The sequence below is a fragment of the Sturnira hondurensis genome, unplaced genomic scaffold, assembly GCF_014824575.4.
Source record: "Sturnira hondurensis isolate 20B ecotype Veracruz unplaced genomic scaffold, ASM1482457v3 Scaffold0020184, whole genome shotgun sequence".
Lineage (NCBI taxonomy): Eukaryota > Metazoa > Chordata > Mammalia > Chiroptera > Phyllostomidae > Sturnira > Sturnira hondurensis.
Window position 1 is genome coordinate 848,392 of NW_028092815.1, and position 22,951 is coordinate 871,342.

General features: G+C 53.1%; 1 protein-coding gene across 2 annotated transcripts in view; it reads right to left on the reverse strand.

The window, feature by feature from the left end:
- Positions 1-4,877: 4,877 nt before the first annotated feature.
- GLB1L2 (galactosidase beta 1 like 2) overlaps positions 4,878-22,951 on the reverse strand; it is a 47,751-nt gene continuing 29,677 nt past the window's right edge. For both annotated transcript variants that reach the window (XM_037029056.1, XM_037029055.1), the window contains 13 exons: positions 21,883-21,964; positions 16,436-16,506; positions 13,360-13,444; positions 11,973-12,110; positions 11,423-11,503; positions 10,911-11,017; positions 10,163-10,303; positions 9,800-9,871; positions 9,445-9,523; positions 7,466-7,553; positions 7,075-7,186; positions 6,519-6,635; positions 4,878-5,956 (listed from right to left, as the gene is read on the reverse strand). In XM_037029056.1, the coding sequence (XP_036884951.1) occupies positions 5,870-5,956; positions 6,519-6,635; positions 7,075-7,186; positions 7,466-7,553; positions 9,445-9,523; positions 9,800-9,871; positions 10,163-10,303; positions 10,911-11,017; positions 11,423-11,503; positions 11,973-12,110; positions 13,360-13,444; positions 16,436-16,506; positions 21,883-21,964 (1,260 nt within the window). In that variant the 3' untranslated portion in view covers positions 4,878-5,869. The remainder of the gene's footprint in view (positions 5,957-6,518; positions 6,636-7,074; positions 7,187-7,465; positions 7,554-9,444; positions 9,524-9,799; positions 9,872-10,162; positions 10,304-10,910; positions 11,018-11,422; positions 11,504-11,972; positions 12,111-13,359; positions 13,445-16,435; positions 16,507-21,882; positions 21,965-22,951) is intronic.

The window sequence follows — 22,951 nt, forward strand, 5'->3', positions numbered from 1 at the left end:
TGTGACTGCAGTTGACTGGGGAGGGGGTGGTCAGTGGGAGGAGATGAGAGAGACATGGGAAGAGGGGAGGCACAGAATGTGCTGGCTGGTGCTGGGAACCTGGGTAAAGCCGTGGCTTCCGTGAGTGAAAGGGGAAGCCACTGGAGGGTTTGGAGCAGAGGAGGGACATGATCCAACTGGCCTTTTAGAAGAATCCCTCCATGTTCGGGGCTGACAGTAAACAGAGAGGGGGCGAGGGCAGGCTGGGCCTGGGCTCTGCAATAAGCATGCACAAGATGACAGTGAGCTGGAGGAAAGTGCTACCTTTGGGGCAGAGAGCCGTGGCTGAGCTCTCCATGTGTTTAAGAGGGGTAGCCCATCTGGGGAGAGGCTGGATGGACAGCTGCCAGGGTCCCTGTGCTGAGTCCCTCTCACACACCACCCACAGGTGCCATCTTTCCTGGGTCAAGTACTCCCCTCCATAAGACATCAGTCTAGGACAGTGAACTAGCCCCACCTCCAACCCCGTGGGGCCTCACCCTGTTGAACTTGTGTCCTGTGGAGGAGTCTCTTGGCTGTGGCCGGCGTGGCTCCTAAGGCACATTCTCAGGGAGCTCCAGACAGACCCAGGGGGCAGAGATGACAGGGAAAGACTGAATTGTGTGGCTCAGGACAGGGGCCATTTCTCCCTTGCTCACCCTGAGCAGAGAAGAGAAAAAAAGAATGTTTTAAGATAAGGATAGTTTCAGAGACCTCTGGGACAATATCAAGCATAACAACATTCACATCATAGGGTTACCAGAAGGAGAAAAGAAAGCAAGGGACTGAGATCCTATTTGAAGAAATAACAACTGAAATAACTTCCCTAACCTGGTGAAGGAAAAGGACACACAAGTTTGGGAAGCAGAGAGAGTTCCCAAAAATATGAACCCAAGGAAGCCCACACCAAGATACTTAATATTTGAAATTACAAAGGTTAAAGACAGAGAAGCTGAAAAGCAGAAGAGAAAGACAGCTGTTTACCAGCAAGGGAGCTCCCATAAGACTGACAACTGACTCTTCAACAGAAACACTTCAGGTCAGAAGGAACTGGCATGGATTATCCAAAGTGATGCAAAGCAGGGATCTGCAACTAAGACCACTCAACCGGCAAAGCTGTCATTTAAAACTGAAGGAGAAATAGAGACCTTCTCAACAAGAAAAGCTAAAGGAGCTCATTCTTGCCAAACCAGTATTACAAGAAATGTTAAATGATAGTCTTTAAGAAGAAGAAGAAGAAAGAAGGAACATAAATATAAAGAATATAATTGCATGCCCTGGCTGGTGTAGCTCAGTGGATTGAGCACGGGCCTGTGAAGCAAAGGGTCACTGGTTCGATTCCCAATCAGAGCACATGCCTGGGTTGCAGGCCAGGTCCCCAGTAGGGGACACATGAGAGGCAACCACACATTGATGTTTCTCTCCCACTCTTTCTTTTTCCCTTCCCCTTCCTCTAAAAATAAATAAATATATTTTTAAAAAAGAATATAGTGGCAATAAATACATGCCTATCAATAATCACTTTAAATACAAATGCCATAAATACTCCAAACAAAATACTCAGGGTGGCTGAAAGAATAAGAAAACAAGACCTATAAATATATGCTTCAACAAGAGACTCATCTCAGAATGAAAGACACACACAGACTGAAAGTAAAGAGATGTAGAGAGATATTTCATACAACTGGAAATGAAAATAAAAGCTGGAGAAGCAATACTAACATCAGACAAAATAGACTTTAAGACAAAGCCATAATAAGGACAAAGAAAGACACTACATAATGATAAAAAGATTAATCCAACAAGAGAATATAATAACCCTTGTAACATAGAGGCACCCAACATAGAATCACCTCAATATTTAAAGCAAATATTCATGGATGTAAAGGGAGAGATTGACAGGAATACAGTCATAGTGGGGGATTTTAACACCCCATTGACATCAATGGATGGATCTTCTGGACAGAAAATCAACAAGGGAACAACAGCCTTAAATGACACCCTGGTCAGAGAGATTTCATTGATATTTTCAGAGGATTCACTCCAGCAGCAGAATACATTCTCTTCAAGTGCACACGAAAGCACTTTCCCACACAGACCACACAGTAGGTCACAAAACAAGTCTCAACAAATTGAAGAACCCTGAAATCATAACAAGCACCTTCTCTGACAACCTGGGTATGAAACTAGAAATAAATTACAAGGAAAAAAACCTGAAAAATGCATAAGCATGTGGCAGCAAAATAACATGTTACTAAACAATAAAATCAAGGAAAAAATCAGAATCTACCTTGAGGCTAATACAAGTGAAAACACAACATCAAATTGATAGGACAGTGAAAGCAGTGCTAGGAGGGAAACTCATTGCAGGCCTATGTGAAAATCTCAAATAACCTAACCTCACTCCTAAACAAACTAGAAAAAGAACAACAGACACAGCCCACAGTGAGTAGAAGAAAGAAAATAACAAAGATCAAAGTGGAATAAAACAGAGCCTAAAAAAGACAATACAAGATATCAGTGAAACCAAGAATATTGAAAAGATAAACCAGATTGAGAAACCTTTAACTGAACTCATCAAGAAAAAAAAAAGAGAGGACCCAAATAAATAAAAGCAGAAATGAAAGAGGACATCAGGGGGAATGTTCTGCAAAGTATATGATTGTCTAATCACTATACTGTATACCTGAAACTAGTACAAAATCATATCAAATGTAAACTGTAATCAAAGAATAAAAAGGAAATGAAAGAGAAGAATAACTGACACCACAGAAATATAAAGGAATATAAGAACATATAATGATGCCCTGGCTGGTGTGGCTCAGTGGATTGAGTGCAGCCTATGAACCAAAGGGTAGCCAGTTCGATTCCCAGTCAGGGCACATGCCTGGGTTACAGACCATGTCCCCAGTACGGGGCATGTGAAATGGCAACCACACACAGATGTTTCTTTCCCTCTCTTTCTCCTTCCTTTCCCCTCTCTCTAATAAAATCTTTAAAAAAGAAAATATAATGAACAACTATATACCAACAAATTGGACAATCTGGAAGAAATTAATAAATTCCTAGAATATAAAATCTCCCAAAACTGAAATCAAGAAACAAAATCTGAACAGACTGATTACAACTAACAAAATTGAAGCAGGAATCAAAAAAATGTCCAACAAACAAAAGTCTTGAACCAGATGGCTTCACAGGTGAATTTCACCAAATATTCACAGAACTAACACCTATTCTTCTCAAACTATTCCAAAGAATTCAAGAGGAAGGAATACTCCCAATCTCATTTTATGAGACCAGCCTTATGTTAATTCCAAAACCAGATAAAGACATTACAAAGAAAGAAAATCATTGGCCAATATCCCTGCTGAACATAGAATCCAAAATCCTCAACAAAATAATGGCAAACTGAATTCAGGAATACATTAAAAAGATCATACACCATGACCAAGTAGAATTTATTCCTGGGATGCAAAGATGGTGGAATATCCACAAATCATTACCATGATACACCACATAAACACAATGAAGGGTGAGAGGGACGGCCAAGTGGCTGATGAATGGATGTGGAATATGTTAGAGAGGAGTTAGAAACACATCTGAGACACAGAATAGGACTGCCACTTCCTGAGAGGGGGTAGAGTAAAGGAGGGGGTGACATGGTAGTAACTGGAGTTCAAGGTCACATGCCCATTAGACACGTGCAAGACAGGGGAGTGGATGGTAGCCAGTACACCTGGAGCCCAGGTGGAGATCAACATTGGAGTGTATGAGTACAAGCCCCAGGTGACTGAAGCCACCACAGCATGTGGACAAAGGGAAGAGGCCAGAGAGTGGGCCTGCAGCCTGCTGGCATTTAGAGGTTGGGGTTGTGGGAGGAGGCTTCAAGAACATGTGTGCCCATGCAGTTGGGAAGATCTGGGCGAACCACGGGAAAGCTCTGGAGGATGATCTCAGACAAGGGGCTCTGATGCGAGAAGCTGCAGGGCTCTCTGGTGGATAAGAGGCAAGAGCCATGAGTTGGGGCAGGAGGCCTCACTGTAAGGAAGGGCCAGTGCATCCCTGTGCAGCTTCTGTTAAGAGTGATTGGAGGGGATTCTTCACTTTACGAAAGGATTCACCAGCCTCCTGTTATGTCTTCCAACAGAAGCCAGCCTACGTAGAGCTTTGCGGAGGCACAGTCTGGTGCAAAGCGAGGGCAGGAGACCCTGCTGCCCAGTGCCTGCCGTGCCCAAGTAGTCCTGGTCTCATCAGTGGTGGGGCTTTGCCCCACCTGGCTGCCCAGCCATTGTGCATGCTTTTCACTGTAATAGGCCCCCTCTCTGTGCTCCCAGGGGGACCCTTGGGCGGGGCCCTGTGACTACCCTTGACCCGGCTCAGATCTCGGGCCCAGCGGCTGGTTACAGTGGCCCCAGTGTGGAACCCTCTCCCTAACCAAGCACAGGGTGAAAGCCTGTGAGGCTCCTGGCAGGCTGTCCCCACCTGTTTTCAGGGGCTCCTGCTATGGGCCCTGCCCTGGGGGGGTGCCCCTTTCTGACTTGCCTACTATGGAAGATCATTAGTTTGTGGCAGTAAAGGCTAGATGTCGTTCGAGAAGAAAACTTGCCCACTGTAGCTGACTCACAGGTAGAGCCTTCGGCTGTCTCCCCCTCTGCCCACCTGCACCAGGTGGCCTTGTCTCCAAGGACACTTCCAATCCCCAGTGACTTCTTAGAGGAGATGGAGGTCCCAAGGAACATGGTATGGACTCAGCCTCTAGGAACCGAGTGGTCAAAGGGTTAAGCGTGTGCCTGGCTGCACACAGCTTTTCCTCTGGCTGTCAGCAGCACAGACAGGATCCAAGAAATAGCAGCAAAGGGTTCGATTCAACAATTTTGCTTTATTGCAAGTCAGGACAACAAGCCTGAGCCAAACCACTGGACCCAAGCTCCAGAACCAGTGCCTCAATTTTGGGCAGACAACTGCAAAGGAAGTGCTTCTCCTCCCTGCTCCTTGGTCACAGGAGGTTGGGGGAGAAAGACCCAGCTGGAGGCAAGGTCTGTGCCAGGCCTGCAGGCCCCATGGTGGCTGTGTCCCAGGGGGCAACCCCTCCAACTAGGCCCCTGGAGCGGGCCTGCTGCCCTTCTCCTGTACCCAGGGATAGGGCCGTGGCTTCCGCTGGGATCTGCATTTCCTCCTTCTCTCCGAGAAGAATGGGAATACCCTCTAATTCGGGAAAATAAGGGGCTAAGTAAGTCTGCTTCTCTTAAGCTCAGCTTGTCATCACATCAGAAGCAAGTCAAGTGGGAAGGGAAAGAAAATGCACGTCTCTCAAATGGCATTTCTTCCAGAATCCCAGAGAAGACTCAGGGAGGGCTGGGAAGAAACAGCAGTGGATCAGGGGAGATGCCCCCTTCACTGTCCTCTACAGATGGTGACAAAGCCGCTACTGTGGAAAGGGCCCTGAGGGTCCAAGCCAGGCCTGAGAATACTCACGGGGGCGCCCCCGTGTGCGGCACCCACCCAGCCAGTCAGGACTTCTGTGGCCCAGGGGTTGCCACATGGAGATTTGACAGGACAGTTGGTCACCCCTCTGTCCTCTCTCAGAAGAGTAGGGAGTAAGAAGGGTGCCCTCCACAGAGTCCAGTCAAGACCCTGTGTGGGGAAGAAGGGGCCCTCCCCTGCCACCCCCGCTCTGTCCGGTCAGGAATAGGGCCTTGCACCAGAGCGTGGGCAGAGGTGGAGCCCTGAGGTCGAGAGACAGGGAAGCTCTGCTGGGGGGAGCGTGAGGGCCAGCACCCCAGGTCTCCAGGCCAAAGCGAGGAAGGGCCTGCTCCACGCCCTGCCACCTCAAGGCCCTGAGTGGCACCGCTCAGTTGAGGTACTGATTCCTGCCCAGGTTGGGTGTGTCAGTGAACTGGATCACAGGGCCTGCCGTCCTCTCCTCAAACACAAGGACCTGGAGAGAGAAGGGCTTGGGTCATGCGACCGTCGAGGTTTGTCGGGAGCCAGGTGAGGGAGCCATGAGGGAAGGGGCTGGGAACAGGACTGGAAGGAACAGGGACCACCATCCATCAGCAGGAGGGAGAAGCATGGAAGGTTCTGAACAAAACCTCTGCCCCCCTCCTCACAGCCTCGGAAGAGCTGCGATGCCACCACCCTCCATCCCTGGCACTTGACCTCAGGGAGGTCACAGGGACAGCAGATGCATGACAATGGAGCTATGGGTCACACACCAGAGCCAGGGCAAGCAGCTCTCTTAGGGCTGCACACTCAGAGTAGAGCATGTGCAGGGTGAGCAAAAGGCAGAGAAGGAAAAACTAGAGGGGGGAGAGATGCAAAGGGGGAAGGGAGTGGTGGAACGGGCAAGGAAGAGCAGGAGAGAAAGAAAGGGAGACTTGATGAGGTGAGGAGGGAAAAAGAACATTCACCCTGTGCTGCCCAGGGCCTCCTGCCTCCCCCAAAGAAACACTGTGACACAAAGGAGGGCGGGAAGAGGACGGGGCTGCAAGTGCTCCCACCTGGTTGATGCCTTGGTCCAACCAGGCACCTGGGAGGTACAGTGTCTCCTGGGGTCCAATGTTCCAGTATCGGCCAAGGTTTTGGCCGTTGATGAATGCCACCCCCTTCTCCCAGCCCTGGAGGCAGAGTTGGGAGCACTCATCAGCCCAGAGGCAGCCAACGTGAGGTTCCACAGGAAGGCAGCGACAGTGAGGCACACACTGTGCATCCTCTGGGCTTCTAACAGGGCGGTGCGAAGGGTAGGTGGAGAGCCAGGGAGCGACAGGTGGGAGCCCTGTCTCTCCCTCCGCCGCATCCCACAGCTCCAACTTCCCAGCAGGGCATCCAAGCTCAGATGAGATGCAGGAGCCTGGACCCTGAGCAGTCCACTTTGAGCCCACCCCAGGGACCCTCCGAGAGAAGGCAACACACAGAGGGAGCCCTCTATGCACCAGATGATGGAGAGGGCTCTAGCAAGGCTTCGGAGAGCCTTGTGGGGAGCAAACCCCGCCTCAGGGCTTGGGCTCAGAGCACTCCGAGGACCCTCAAGAGCCTCAGCAGGGAAGAACCACAAACCTCCAGCTTCATGAAGGTGTCTGAAGGGGAAAGGTCAACAGATAAGGCTCCCAAGAAGAAGGCAGGGAATGTAGGTGCTTCTGGGAGAGGGCTCCATGCACTGGAGCTGAGCCTATGAACAGACCAGGAGACCAGGAGGGACGAGGGCACTTTGTCAAGTCTGAGCCCCATCCTGCATCTCCCCGCACAGATGCCTGGCAGTGGGGCACAGAAACAGCAGCAGGGGGTGCCTGGAAACCCCCCCCCCCAGGCTCCAGCACAGGCTGGCCCCTTCCTGGGCAGGTGCTGTGGGTGCAGTCTGCACACACAAACACAAGCATGGCAGGAGGGGCCTCCCTGGCTCTGTCTGCAGGTGATCTAGGGTTCATGCATAACCCTCAAGGGGACCCACCTCTGAAAGAAGCTCTTTTTCATGTCCAGGCTGTAGATTCTAAAGTTTCTCAGGGGAGAATTATTCAGATAGATATTCCCAATTAAACCTGTGGGGAGGAGGTGAGAAAACCTGAACAAGACCAAAGGCCAGGGACAACATACATGGAGAGTTCCCAAGAAGTCTGAGCGACGATTCTCCCAGTTTACACTTCCTGAGGAGTGCGGCACGTGGCATAAAGCGCCCCTGTAAATCTCAAAGGTGAGCAGAATGAGTGCTCTGTACCACGTGCCAGGCCCCAGGGTTCACATGGAAGAACACATGGAGGGCAAGGACGTGCTGAGCAAGTCAAGGGTGAGAATACGTCCGGCCTCCTTCTGAGGGGGATGCTCCCTCTGGGAGTCTGAGAATTCCAATACAATAAGATGAGGCCAGAGGGGCACATGACCGAAGGGTCAGAGTGCTTTTAGCCTAGCTTCGAGGTCAGTTTTGTGGGGTCCCACACTAAACAGACCTAAAGCCCCAGCCAGAAATCTGCATGACCTAGGATTAAAGACCTGCTTTTTAAGCACTTCCGTTGTGAACAGATGGCAATGTGACTTGGGTGTCCGAGTCTGGGTAACTGCACACACTCGAATCGCGATGAATTAGTGCCCTGGGGAGGGGTTGGCTCTGCGGGCCCCAGAGCAGCCCCGGGGGCCACTTCACCGTGGAGCAGCTGGGCAGTCCCCTCCCACACAGTCAGGGAGACCAGCCTGCAGAGGGACCCACGTGGAGTGGCCGCTGAAACCGAGAGGGGGACTGACCAGGGAAGAGGGAGGGCCAGCGGGGCATGATAGAAGCTACTCTGAGGGCCTTCCAGGAAGGTTGCCCCCCAGGGCCCAGGAGGCCCCCGGCGGCTGCACCCTTGGCTGCCCAGGCAGGCAGAAGGCACCCGAGCTTCCCCATTTCCAGCGGACACTCTCAAGGGGTTGGGAGTGGCCAGCACCCCTCACCACAGGGGTACCCACTTTGGGCTCTTATTCCGTGACTCACTCACCTACACCTTGCGGAGCCCAGTGTGTGCTTCTGTGCCCGGATATTCGAGGGACAAACATGGATGAGCACTGCACTTGGCAGCACTGATCCCGTATCAGGGCCAATGTTTCTACTTCTTTTACTCATGCTTATGCGTTAAAAGTGTAACACTCTAGAAAGCAATAATGGTATCCATGTGCAAAATAATACCCTGGGATATGATAATCAGTCTTGTTTCTGAATATAAATAAATAAAAAGTTTAAATAAAAGATTTTTTTTCCTCAGAGTTTGGGCCAAAAACGTGGGTGCGCTTTATGCATGGCAAGATATGCTGTGTGAAAAAACAACTTTTAATACACAAGAAGGAAGAGGCAAACTTAAGCAGAGAGGTCTAGAAAGCCAGGAAAAATGCAATGAATTAGTTGACTATTCCCAGAAGGGCAAGACCCAGAGGACCTGCTTGCTCTGTGCCCTGCATTCCCCTCCCCACTGGAATAAGACCACCAGTGACTTCCCAAGGTGGATGGAGAAAAGAAATTCAAGGCAGGGACCCCAAATGGTCAGAGTCTTACACCCTTTTTTAGATTTCTGGGTACTGCCTTTCTTGGCATCCATGCCTCCCAACCCCACTGACCAAGCAGACAGTGCCCAGCTAGAGCAGACTGAAGCCCAGGGAGACCCACAGTGGCCAGCTCCTCGTCCACTAGGTGCCCAGCACAGGCACGAGGACAGCCCACACAGGGAGCACTGATGGGGAAGAGCTCAGACCAGGTGGGCATTTTGACCGACATCCACCTCCCTCTGGTGGGCCTTCCTGAACCCCTCCCTGCCCTGGTCTCCCTGGCCCCTGTCCCTGCCCTGGTCTCCCTGACCCCCTCCCTGCAATCAGCCCAGGGGCCTGCTGAGGAGCTGGGATGGAGAAAGGTTAACCAGGTGTATGCTGATGTCAGCAGCTCTTCTCTCAGCACGTGCTGTGACCCACCTTTGCGCTGGTCATCAATAGCATCCCCATAGTTGACTCTCCCACGATTCTCCACCAAGATCCTCAGCACAGTGTAGCCCTGCCAGGACACCAGGGTGGGTGATGAGCACCTGAGTGCCCAGCCCTGAGGTCACCATTCCTCCTGGGAGCTCCTCGTTGGGCCTCCAGTCCTTCCCTGAGCACCAAGGCTGGCAGCGAAAGGTCCTGGATGGTCAGAAAGCACAGCTCTGCCCACTCTCCATGCCCAGCTCTGGATGAGGTGCCTCCTGTGTTCTAGGTCTTGCTCCTCGACTCCCGAGAACTTGTCCGGGAAATGACTGGCACTAGCCCCCACCCCACTCCCCAGAAAACAAACCTGGGTCAAGGGGATGGCGATCTTCTTCCTTTCGTAGTCTAGGAATCCAACAGACACTGTGTTCACGAATACCTGCCAGACAGACAGCGCCCACAGGTCAACAGGAGGGAGGAGCAAGCAGAAACTCTGCTATGCAAAGGGAGAGGGCACCCACGTGCACTGCGGAGGGGAGGGGCGGGGCCAGCACAGAGGGAAATGAGAGCCCAGGACCCAAGCTGACAAGGACCACGCAGGGGGTGGTGAGGGCCCATTGCCACGCGCCAGTAGCAGCTGCACACGCCAGTGCTAAGTGGAGGGACAGCCAGGGATGCTGTAAGGCTCGATCACTGCAAGACCGTAGGAATTCAGCGGAGACACTCCTACCTGTCCCCGGTCACGCACAAGACCACTGAGGACACCAGAGGAGTCAATAGTTGTCTCATACAGAGTGTACCCGAAGGACTGGCCACTTCCATTGTTTACTGGCAGGTTCTCCATGTTGATGGGTTTCTCAGACTTGGTTGGCTGTGTAGAGAAAAGACGGCAGGAGGCACAGAGCTAGGTCAAGGAGGGAAAAGACAGCAACCTCATCTGTGTCCCTCTGTGGGAGCACAGGGTGGCAGACAGATGCCCCACCCCCGCCACCCACTGCCGGGGACCAGGGCTCCACGAGGTAGCGGCGGGACAAGGGCCTCTGACACCTCTTTCTATTCTGATTTCTCCTGGCTCCCCAGAGTCGCAGGGAAGGGGTCTATGAAAGAGGAAGACGTAAAAACAACAGATGAAGCCCTGACATCCAGCAGCCATTGTGTCGGCTCACTGCACCCTCTGCCTCTGCTGCAAGAGGTACACCCCCTCCTCAGAGGAGGTGGGCTGACCTCCCACCTTTGACCTCTGTACCTCCCCCTGTGCCCATTGAGGCTGCAGAGAAAGAGTCCACTTGTGGTGTCCAGTCCTTCTTCAAGTTCTTTTTGTTCGTCCCCACTTCCTATTCCAGCAGAGTTTGTTCTCTTTACTCTGAGTTCTAAAGCTGGAGAGAGGGCCTCAAAGTTATCAAGAGCTGGTTTTCCCTTCCTGCAGGACAGCTGTTGGGAGGCCTTCCTGGCCTGGTGCCCCTGCTGGCAGCACTCACCTCCCCCAGGAACTGCAGGGCATCCCACAGCGACAGGTAGAGAGCTGGCACCAGTGGCTCATACACAGTCTTGGGAAGAAGCTCAGGTGGGGCAGGAAGAGGGCCACCTGCAACACAGACCATGGAATCATCCTGAAAGGAGACACAGTCACTGGCTCCTCCAGCCCCCAACCCTGGCTCCTACCCACAGACCACATCCTCCTTAATCCTGGAGCCAATGGGTAAACAGTCCCGCCCTCTGATGCACCTGGACCCCCACCAGGCCGGCAACACCAGGGAGAACACAGGGGCTTTCTCCAGAGCTCAGGAGTCTTAACACCTATAAAAAGGCAAACTAGGCAAGACACAAACCATGACATAAACAGTCTCTCAAACTGGCCTGTCTCGAGGCTCTCTGGGAGCCTCGAGGGTCCACTGAGGGTGAAGAAGGGTCCCGAAGAGATACTTCTGTGGGGGGCCTGCAAGCGTAAGTGACGGCCCAAGCTGGTGTTGGGTCTGTTGTTGCCAGGTACCTGAGATGGAGCCAAATAGTTCTCGGAGCTTGTTGTACTTGGCTGTGTAATCCCCAGCTTCAGTCAGCACTGCATCATAGTCTGCAAGACACCAGGGTGCTGTCACTGGCCACCCTGCGCCCATGTCTGTGGCAGCAGAAAGAGCAAGCAGAAGTGGGGGTGGGCAGCACAGTCCCCATCCCAGCAATCTGGAAGGCAAAATGCCTCTGGTATGGGACATCAGTGAAGGGACTATGAATACGAAATACTATAAAATGCCACCAAAACTGTCCATGACCACGCATAACCCTAAACTCCAGGCATCTTTCCAGCCTTGCGGGGAAGGTCTGGGCGGGAAGAAGAGGGTGCTCTCACCTAATGCCCTTCCTGCCTGCTGGAGCCTCCCTCACCTCCTGCAGTAGCTTACAGAGGCTCCTGGGCGGCCAGCCGGCTCCCAGAGCAACCCCCCCTTTCCTGCACTCCAGAGCTGTCCCTCAGGACCCTCATAAAAATCCAGACATTCAACAAATGTTGAGTGTTGCAGGGAGGGCCAGAAGTGAGGAGTACTTGCCATAGCTGGTGACATCAGACTTGTATTCATGAAAGTGCATGGCGCCATTTATGAAGCCAAAGTTGGTGCCTCCGTGGAACATGTAGAGGTTGATGGAAGAGCCAGCATCAATGATGGCGGACACTGTTTTCAAAACATCTGCAGGTAGCGGCAGGAGAGTGGGTATGCAGAGTGAGTCAAAGTCTGAGAGAGCCCCAAGTCCCTGGGGCACTCTCACCTTCCCCAGTCCCTCCTCAAGGTCAGCTCCATGGCTCTGTCCTTCAGCTTTCACTAAAACCCCAATCACAGGAGGAGAAGGAGAAGCCACTGAAATCCTCAACCCAGAGCCTGGGCCTTCCAGTTGTTTTGAAAGCCCCAGCCACGGCTCCACTGACTGCAGCTCGGACAGCCTGCTGCCCCGCAGCCCTCCGCCTCCACCGGGCATGTTTCCCAATGTCACTCCCACTTCCTGAGATGCCGAGAGATGGGGCTCGCATTAGAGATGCAGTGCTGACTCCCTACCCAGTCCTCCCTGTGTTAGAGGGCCAACCAACAAATGTAGGTGATGCATGCAAACAGTACTGCTCAAAGAAGTGCAAAACAACAATGACCTGTCTGGTGGCAAATATTAAGGATTATTTTAATACCTAGTGTTGATAAATACTGGGAAACAGCTCCTCTTTTCAATAATGGAGAGTTAAGAATTGCTGCAATCTTTCTCGAAAGCAGTTTAGTAAATACATATATATCAAAACTGCATTCATGTATCAACTGTATTGCTGGAAAATTCTCAGGGGGAGAAATATGCCAGGTGTGAAAACTGGATGTTCAAGAATGCTCACTGAAATGGCATTCCCTTCACAGAACACACGGGAAACAACCTCATGTTCATCCGCGGAGGTAGGATAAATACGCGGATTGAGAAGCCAGATACCATGGGCTTCTTTGCATTCTTCAAAACAGCGCTGGAATTTATGGCTAATAGTAGAGAAAGGCTGTCCGCCTGTGCTCTGCACAAAGGACTGATATGTCGGCATTTGCGCGCCTGTCCGCCAGGAGCGCACATGGGGCTGCAGACGGACACAGAGGAAGAGCTGCCCGAAACAGCCCACATCCACATCCCAATGATTTCCCTGGGTTCTTGGATCTTTATTTCTTCTTTAGACAGTTTCTGTATTTGCTGGATGCTTGCAATTGGCATGTGTTACCGATCCAATTACAAACACATCATAAGTCAACATTGAAAGTCCTACTGTTCACTCAGATGTCAAGACAAATGATCCTGGAATATCAACAGCAGACTACGACATGCAAATAGCCCCAGAATCAATTAGCAGAGAACATAGGACTCATTCCTGTTTCTTAGGGCAGCATGCCTGGTGGATACAGGCAGCGCAAAAGCACTTACCGGAAGAATCCAGGATGTTGTGCGGGCCTCCCCAGGAGTCAAACCACCCTGTCCAGTACTCCATCACCATCTTGGGCTGAACCCCCTGGGCACCACAAAATTAGAAGTTAGCTGGTCAAAAGAGGCAGATGGGAGGAGCCCTTCCAGGAGGGGAAAGCCAGCCCCTCTGTTCTGCCAGCTCTTCCCCTGGCCTTGGAGGCCACTGAAAGCAGACCACAGGCAAGGACAAGTGCACCTGCACTGGCCGAGCCTCCATGTGCGGCCTCCACAGGGCAGGTGGAGAGTGGAACGTGCGCCCAAAGGCAGCACGTGCAGCAGACCCTGCTGCATGCAGTGCTGGTGAGAAAGCATGGGCATCTGTTCAAAAGCAAGTCTTCATCCGAGTTCAGCACCTGCCTGGGGAGTCTCTTCCTACATTGATCTACTTTCTGGGTCAAGCCACGCTTTGCCTATCCTCTTCCAGGAAGGAAGAATAGTCTCACAGGGTAACTGCTTCTGAGTGGCTTACTGTGGACACAGAACCCTCCGGCCTTCTCCTTTTAGCTGGAAGAGGCTGGGAGAGCCAGAGGGCTGCAGAGTGGGCCCCTCTTCAAGGTCCAGTTTGGTTTCAAAAGCAGTTTACAAACCTGGAGTCAAAGAGCAGGGCATTGCAGTGCAGCTATTCCCAGAGGAGGCCCTGCAGCTGTGCCTGGCCCCAGAGCTCGGCTGGCAGACCAACCAGCACAGGGCTGCCGGGGCTGCCGAAGTACCAGAGCTATTCTGGGGGTAGGAGGCAGAGGGCAAGGATGGATTCATGGGCATTTCAGGATCTGCACAAGAGCCTTCCTCATTAGTCACCCACCTTCTCTGTTAGTGACAGTGATACATTTAGATGCAACTGAACGCAAAGCAAGAAAATCTGAGCTAAGGCCACGGGGCAGATATGAGCCATCGAATAGATGGTACCAAGCATGCCAGGGGAAAGGCCAGAGTAGAGCAAAGATTTTTTTTTTTGCAAGACTGGTTTTTGCCAGTCTCTTTTTTGCTTGGTTTTCTTCACAGCTGTCTGTCTCCAACAAAGGAACAAGGAACATGTGGCAAGACGTTCAGTTCGCTGGACAGGAGATGCAGAAGGAGAAGGTCCCGCAGGTCGGGGTTGGGAGGCTTTCTGACCTGCAGGTGCTGGGCTCAGGGTGGGGGTGTCCACCCACCGCCCTGGCCACTGTGTGCTGTGGCCCCAGCTAGAGCTGCACACCCGCTCAGACGTGTGCACCTTCACCTGCTGCTCACAGCCGCGTCCTTTAGCTGCCCCACAAGGCTGTCTCAGAAACTGTGGAATGTGACAGCAGTAGCCTGCTGCCATGGGTGCTGGGAAAACTAAATGAGATGATACATATGAATCCCTTGGCGCCTGACATCAGGAAATGCTCAGGAAACATTCGCCTTCACCATCTTCATCACTGAGCGTGGATGTGAAGGACCAGTGAGGTGCCTGAAGGGGAGCAGATTGAGGCCTGTTCTGTTGGACCATTCGAAGGAGCCTTTGATCTAAGGCAGCAGCCACATCCCTTTTGTACAGGGGAATGGCCATCTCAGAACCTTGGACAGAAGGCCTTGAGCAGAGCCACTCTGTCAATAGGATGCCCAGCGGGGGGCCATGGAGGAGGCCAGTGCTCCAGAGTAACTAGGAAAATATCAACATGAGGCACTGCTGCCTAGGCACTTTCCATGCATGACCCCGTGTGACCCCCAAACAGCCCCGTGAGTGGGTGCTACCATTACCTCTGCTTCCTGGAAGAGGGGGCACACCTCATGGGCGGCAGGCAGCCCACAGATCCCTGGACTGCCCCTGGATGGATGTCAGGCAGGCACAACTCTACGCAGTCCCTAGGGGATTGTTGGATACGTCCCCCAAGCAGGCTGCAGCTCCACGAAGCCAGAGGCTCCGTCATCCTCATCCTTGCAGTGGAACCAGCTGAGCCCCACCCCAGGGCAGATAGGGTGTGCCATGGCCAGTGGAGGAAGGCAGGACAGGAGAAGGGGCTGCACGGGGCCCACCAGCATCCATTGTCTTCCCCAGTCTGCCTCACGGAATCTGCCTGCCCTGCCTCTTCCACGGCGGCTTCCCCACCCATGCTGCTGGTCCCCACAAACAGCAGTTGTCGCTGCATCATACACATGCAGGGCCCTCATCCTAGATGACTTCGCACAGCTGTGTCTTCAGTCCCTGACTCTGCTCTAAAAATATGCGGTGGGGGGAAACCACCCCAGCAGCTCTACTCGGCTTCTGTTCACAGGGGCCACGGACGGCTCCGCTCTGGGCCCAGGGAGCGTGCACTCATCCCACAGAGGTGGCAGTGGGGGGCAGTTACACCTTCAGTAACATGCGGTGACACACAGGGCCCTCAGTGCTGTGAAAGGGCCCCAGCTGCCGAGGCCCCATCACAGCTAAACCCTCAGGAGAGAAACACACACTCAAGAGAAGGGAAATCAGTCAGAACAGGATTTCACTGCAAACTCCCATCCGTCTGGTGGATGTTGAGATGCATCCAGAAACTCCTCTCTCCTTCCCACGTGGAATGTACCAGGGTTCATGCCTTGCAGGCGACCATAATCTTTCTAGGCCCACAGGAGCCTTACAGATTAAGGTCAGATATGTACAGTACATGGCAGGGAGGTTCCCCCAGCCCCAGTCCCAGAGCCCAATCTGAGCAGTCTGGACCTAGTTGAATCCACCAAATTCTAGACATGAGGCCTCTGTGAGCACACCAAGCCCAGAGCTTCAAAAATGACCCCCTTTCTCAAGAGGTGGAAACCACATTCATGCACCAGCCCACACAGCACAGCTGAGAGCAGTTTCCACACTGGCCTCCCCGCCCCTCAGCTCCACCCCGGGGCATGTAGTGCACAGGTGGGGTGGCTGCGATGTGCAGTGTGCAATTCAGGCTGTGAGCTGAAGGCTGAGAGCCCAGAGCCCTGCTGACCATGTGGGGACGCTGAGCACCAGCGCTTCCCGACAGAGAGGCCCAGCTTAACCCTTCCTTGGAACCCCACCCTCACGGCCAGCAGGGTGGGCCGCCCCCTGCCCAGGACTCACCTGGACACTTGAGAGAAAGGTGTTCAGTGACTGCAGCTCATGTTGTGACTGCAGGTTGATGGTGGCCAGCACTGTGAGCAGGAAAAGGGGCAGAGAAACCAAGGATTGTCTGGGAGCCAGGGAGACTCTCTGAGTCACCCCAGGCCTTTCTTAGTTTGCCAGCAAAGTAAATTCACTAATGCCGACCTTCCTTCCCACCTCCAATTAGAGCGGAGTTCTGCCGATGTCAGATTGGCCTTGTTCATTCGACAGCTGCGCCGCTCAGCGCAGCCTTGCAGGGCAGTTGGCCACAAAGCACATGTTCTTGGTTAACGTGGTTTTTACAACCAGAACGTGCATTTCTGTTAATGACTCTTCTGCAGGATCCTAGAGTCTGATCTTTACTCTGCACCTCGAGCATCTAGTACAAAGTAACCACTTAAATAGAGACTCCCCTTCTATTTTTTAGAGGATTAGTTTTCTATTCTATCCAATAATGTGTTGTTTTTATTTAAATTAATATTTTAAATGGCTCTCCACCCAGGAAAGGTATGCCTGAGAAAGATGTGCTGCGTTTGGCCTATGACCTTGGATCCAGGCCCACCTCAGCAGGGGAACTCGGCTCTGACTCCCCGACTGCTCTGCCCGTCAGGTGTGGGCCTCACACGCACTGGCCATCACCAGAGGCCCAGCAGTCCTGCAAAGGCCTGGCCAGCTGGGTACCTTCACACTTTCCTGTCCAACAAGAGCCCCTGACTCCCAGTGATGAAAAACAACAGTGAGGCTCCTGAGGCTGAGCAACTTGCCTCAATATGCACAACTGGTGAGCAACAGAGCAGTGCTACACCTCCCGGCCCATCTGACACTGACCCACCATCCTGTGATGTCACTGTCCCCAGAAACCCCTCGGGCAGGACCCTGCGTGAGGCCCCTCCCCACCTAAAGGAGAAACTCCTGAAGACAGATGCGGGTCTGAAACTGACCAGGCAGAAACCGCACGTCAGCAGGATCAGCAGAGCTGACGGAACACAGCACCTGTGCCCCCTCTCCCCAGACTGCACTAAAATAAAAATAAAGGGTCGAAAAGGCAGAAGGCCCTGAGGAGCAAGAGCTGGAGAGGAGACGCTGCAGAGATGGCTTCCAGAAAATCTCAGGAGACTGGAAAAGCAGGAGGGTTGGTACATGGCCTAGGAAAGTTGGAGTCGCAACAGGCTCGTCACCCCACGGCTGGCCGAGGCCCTGTGCAGGGAATGCTACCCCACCCCCTGCTTGAGCGTTCCTCAAGCCCCTAGCCCCACCGGTGGCAGCCCTGCAGGGAGGTAGATTTCTCTAGGCTGGGAGGGATCGGGCACAGCACAGCTGGTTGAGAGATGTGTTGGGGGAATGAGGACCTGCAAGGGGCATTCTGCACATCCCTCCCACTTGCTTCCAGAACACCTCCAGCAATACACTAAAGGAGTCTTGTTTGAAACAGTTTACAGAGCAAAAGACAAGTTCTCCAGATACTGACATTTGGGTTCGCCTCTTTGAGACTGCCCCCCATGGCCTGGTCCAGTTCCGGAGTGGCAGGTTATTGCCTCTTCCTTCAACTGCTCAGTCCAGAGCCAGGCAATTGAGCAAATGCCCTCACATGCAAGACTGGAGCAGAACAGGTGGATGTTTAGAAAAAAGTAAAATACCTTCAGAGAGAAAGAAGAAAGAAATACCCAGTAAAAAGTATGCCATGGGAAAAGAAATACACTCCAGAAAGGCAAGACCCAGGAAGTGACAGGACTGGAAGATTAAAAGCTGAGGAAGTCACCCGGAAAACAGAATGAAAGGGCAAAGAGATAAAAGAGCAAAAAGATTAGCAAATTTAAAAAGTCGCTATGAGAGCCCAATCACAAATAACAGGAGCAACCAAGGACCAGAAAAGGGAGGGGAAGGCACATATGCAAAAGGCAGCAACTGAATGTCCCCCACTGGGGACCATCACCGCTCCAACCCCCGTGGCCACGGTGGTACCACAAAAAGGAACCTGCCTCATGTCCAAGGAGAGCACTGGAACCCAGACTGCTCAGGACAAAAGGCGCATTCTCAAATTCCCCAGAAACAGCAGAGGGAAGAACAGAGCATGTGAGATGACTGCGACCCAGAATGCCCTTGCTCTTCAGTGGCAGCAACAGTGGGTGCCAGAAGATAATGCAGTCGTGCCCTCGAAGTTCTGGGACACAGATCCACAGGGACGCAGGCCAGCCTCAGTGACCACGCAGGATACCCATGCAGGTTAGGGATGCGAGGTCACCGACAGCACCCTAGGACGCCATGCGGAATCTGGCACGTACAGGTATTTGAAACCTCTCTGTGACAGATGTGTGGAAGGTGCCAGTAAAGCGTTTAAGAGAAAGGGGGGATGGTAGAAGGAAAGGAGAATTGGAAAGAGAAATAAAGGGGGTAATTACATTGAGCGTGACAACTGTGCACACGAAGTGGGTGGATTCACACGCACGGCACAGACTGACAGACACACTCCCAGGCCCATGGAGGACATCCCCTGTCGGTCATGTGTTGACCATCACCGGCAACAGACACCAGGAGGTGGCCACACGGGGCGGGGGAGGCGGCTAGAAGAACCAGAACCTCCGCCAGAACACACATCGGCAGGTAGCCTTTTAAACCCATAAAGGCAGAGTGCTACAGGTGCATATTTGGAATCATCAAGAAAATCCCAGAAGGAACGTGAAAGAGTTCAAAACGGCCACCTCTGGAGAGTGGGAGCAGGGAGGCTGCGTGGCATTTCTTGATAAGCATTTCTATGATTTTACCTTTTAAAAAGATTTTACTTATGTATTTTTAGAGAGGGGAAGGGAGGGAGAGGGAGAGGATCACCAGTGTGTGGTTACCTATCACACACCCCCACTGGGGACCTGGCCCACAACCCAGGCATGTGCCCTGACTGGGAATCAAACCGGCGACCCTTCAGTTCACAGGCCAGCACTCAGTCCACTGAACCACACCAGCCAGGGATGATTTGATGTTTATGCCTTGTGAATGTGTAACTATAATTTCATTTTTAATTAATTGAAAAATACAGTATCTCAGGCAGCAGCAGCAGCAGGCAGTGCTCCTGAGGCTGGGAGGGGCGGGAGGATGCACGATGGCTCCCAGCTCCCACGCAGGCTTTGCTCTGCAGGACGCCACCACAATGAACACCTGCAGCAGCTCAGCTGGCCCTGCCTCCTTACCTGTCCCAGTCAGGGCTCAGCCAACTACCCACACCCTGGCCCTGACCTAACCTTGGGAGCTGGAGGCTTTGAAAGCAGCTACAGGGAGACACCACCACCATGTGGAAAGAACAGGAACAGCGGCTGGGCCTCATCAGGAGACAGTCTGGGTGCTTGGGGAACTCACCCCACCTGGGAATCAGAGCCTTCTCTGGCCTGTCCATCCAACAGTCACTCCCTGACCGCCCACCGCACACTGGGCACTGGCCCTAGGGCTACAGAGATTCGTGCCCTCTCTTCAAGTGTCCAAGACAGTGCAGGGCCACTCAGAGGAACAGTAAAGTGCATGTGCTACAGCTGAGACCAGCACAGTGGCCGGAGCCCCAGGGAGGGTGGGCTGTGGCCTGTCTAGGCACCAGAGCAGCCAGGCCCTGCACAACCTACTGCTGTGGTGAAACAGGTAAGTCAAAGAATGACAGAACTTCCCAGAACGTCAGAAAGTAAAATATACCCGAGCAGAGCCCGAGGATGAGCTGCAATTTTGAATGGTGCTCAAAGGCAGCCTCGCTCTGAGGTGACCTCAGGGAAGTTGGGAGGAAATCGAGCAATCATGCCCTGCACACCTGGCAGACGTCAGGGCGTCTAGCCTGCCTGAGGAACAGCAGGGAGGCCGGCAGGGAGGAGCAGGGCAGACAGGCAGGAGACAGCCGGCCGCTGGGAAGCAGGGGCCGTGCAGGAGGCCCTTCGAGGTCACTCTCAGAGTCAGGGCACGCCTGGCATTCAGGCAGAGGTGGGGCGATCTGAATGACATTCTCAGAGGCTGCTGTGTTGAGAGAAAGTTTAAGGGAGTCAACAGTGGGGAGAAGGGGAGATTAGTTTCAATATTGTTGCAATAATGCAGAAGGAAGATGATGGTCATAGTTGAAGTGGTAGAACCTACTCGAATTCCGGATAAACTTGGAAGCGAAGGCTAGAGACAAAAAGGGTTTGCTGGTGGCTGTGTGCCCAGCATGTGGGAGGAGAGGGGCTGAGAGTGACTACGAGGGCTGGGGGCTGTGTAATGGGGGGAGTGGAGCTGCAATTTGCCGGGAACAGGAGGGGCAGGTTGTAGGCAGAAACAGGCAGGTTCAGGTCCCTGATGGTTCCCGAGGCTGGCAGCCTCCCAGGGCAAGCCCAGGAGTTTAGGAGAGGCCTCATTACGACACAGAGATGGCACTTAAAGCTACCTGGATGGCATCGCCAGACGTCACCAGATAGAGGGCTCATTCCACAGTGAGCCTTGAGGATTTGAACATTTTAGCTCAGGGAGAGAGAATGACCGGGATGAAACACCAAGAAGGAGCTGCCCATGAAGTCAGATAGAAACGGGGAAATGGTGTCCCAGATGCCAAAAGAGAAGGCAGATTCAAAGGGAAGAGAAGGATGGTCAATAACAAACAAAATCAGACGGGTCAGAGGCAGCAAGAACTAACCAGTTAAATTTATCACATGGACATGGGGAGGTGGAATGTGCTCCTCCTCCAGGCTCTAAGAGGGATGGGAGGAAAAGGGTGAGGGGCCTATGAGTGTGAACATGGGGAGAGGTGCTGAAAGGGGAGCCTGCCAGGGAAATGAGTGGAGAGACTTCTCTGTTAGAAGAGAGAAAGGACAACATGTTTATATGCAGTGGGGACGATCCAATGGAGAAAAGCTGATCACCCAGGGCCTGAGGTGGAGGTGCTGAGCAAGCCCATGAGGGGTGAGAGGACTCCCTGTGTGGGTGGGGAACAGTGGACGCATCTTCAGGAGCAGCAGAGGCAGAGGAGAGAGGCGCAGGGCTGGGGAGGGGAAGGCGCCTGTGTACTCATGCACGGCTTCCTCCCCACCAGCCAGCTTCCCTCCCTGTGAGGGCTGCTCAGACCCTGGGAAGGCTCAGGCATCTCTCTAATTTTGGAGGAGGTCGTCCTCACAGCACGTCCAGTGCTTCATCTGCGCAGCCCTCTTGGGGGCGTTCAGAGACCTCCAATGCCCAGCTCATGTTCCCTGGTCTCTCAGTCTGCAGAGTATGGCCAGTGTTAAGTGCAAGTAGAAAAGGAAGACTAACTACAGGGCCGGCCATGACAAGTCCATCTCTGACAAGGAGCCTTTGCAGGGGCCCCTTTGGGGCCCAGCGCCGTGCTGCAGGTAGAAGGACAGGCCTCAGAGCAACTCTGCAGGTGGTGAGGCTGTCAGAGGCGCATGCACAGCCAGGCCTAAGCCCTGCCTGCCCCACCTCCATGCAGATACCTCCGTGGATGACCCCCTTCCTCAGGCCATCCTTGTTGTCTGAGGTCAAGAGCAGCTCCACAATCCCGCGGTCCTCTAAGGCCTGTGGGGGAAAATGAGAGTCGTCAAAGCCCATTATTCCTCGAAGCTCCTGCTGGCTCACAGCTGCCAACGAGGCAGCAGCTAGAGAAAGAGGAAGAAATTCAAACACAGCCTTTATTTCTCTGCTGGAAACAGAGACCCACCCAGTCTGTGTGCACCATGTTCGACAAAGCTCCTGTCTGCGGGAAGTCCAGCCCTGGCAAGGTACCCTGTCTGGCTGCTGTGCTGTTCCTAGGAATGACCACCCACCCACCAGCCAGCTCAGCAAGGCCAGCTGCCATGCTGTCACCTGGCAAGAGACCACAGGGACCCAAGAGTGGGTCAGGGCCTCAGGGACAGCCCACTCCTCCCACTTCGCCCTCACCAGAGGCAAGCAGCCTGTCCCGTCCACGCAGCCAGCATGGAGGGACGTGGTCACCGCCACACCATAGTCACATGCCCATGGTGTGGGGCATGTACCCAGAAGAACGGTAAGAGCTCTCTGAAGGTTATAAGTCAAAAGAAGAAGTGGAAGGAACACACACTGTGCTCAGGAGCAAAAACCAGTTTTTGTTCGAAACATCCGCTGACACTGGGAAGCCTTCACAGTATCGGGGCCTTCTGCCACGCACTTTCCCGACACAGACAGCCCCTGGCAGTCTCACCACCAGCTCTCAGCAGCACAGGTGCGAGCCTTGGAGAAGTCAGACAAGGTGCCACGGGCTCAGAGCTGATGAGCAAGGACAGACTGGACCCAGAGTCCGCCTGCCTTCAAACGCCCTGGCCTGGGCTCTAGGCAACTCGGGACCAGAAAACCCCGCCAGGGGGCTCTGCCTTTCATTTCACTGCAGACGTTTTATAAGACTGCTATTTCAGCTCGATCCTCTTGGAAACAGGGGAGGCAGAAAGACAGCCCAATGGGTGAATAAAGCTCATCTCTGATCCCAGGCCCTGGTAGGAAGGAGCAGAGGGGCCTGATTCTTGGGACAGCAGAGGCTGCAGGAGGGCA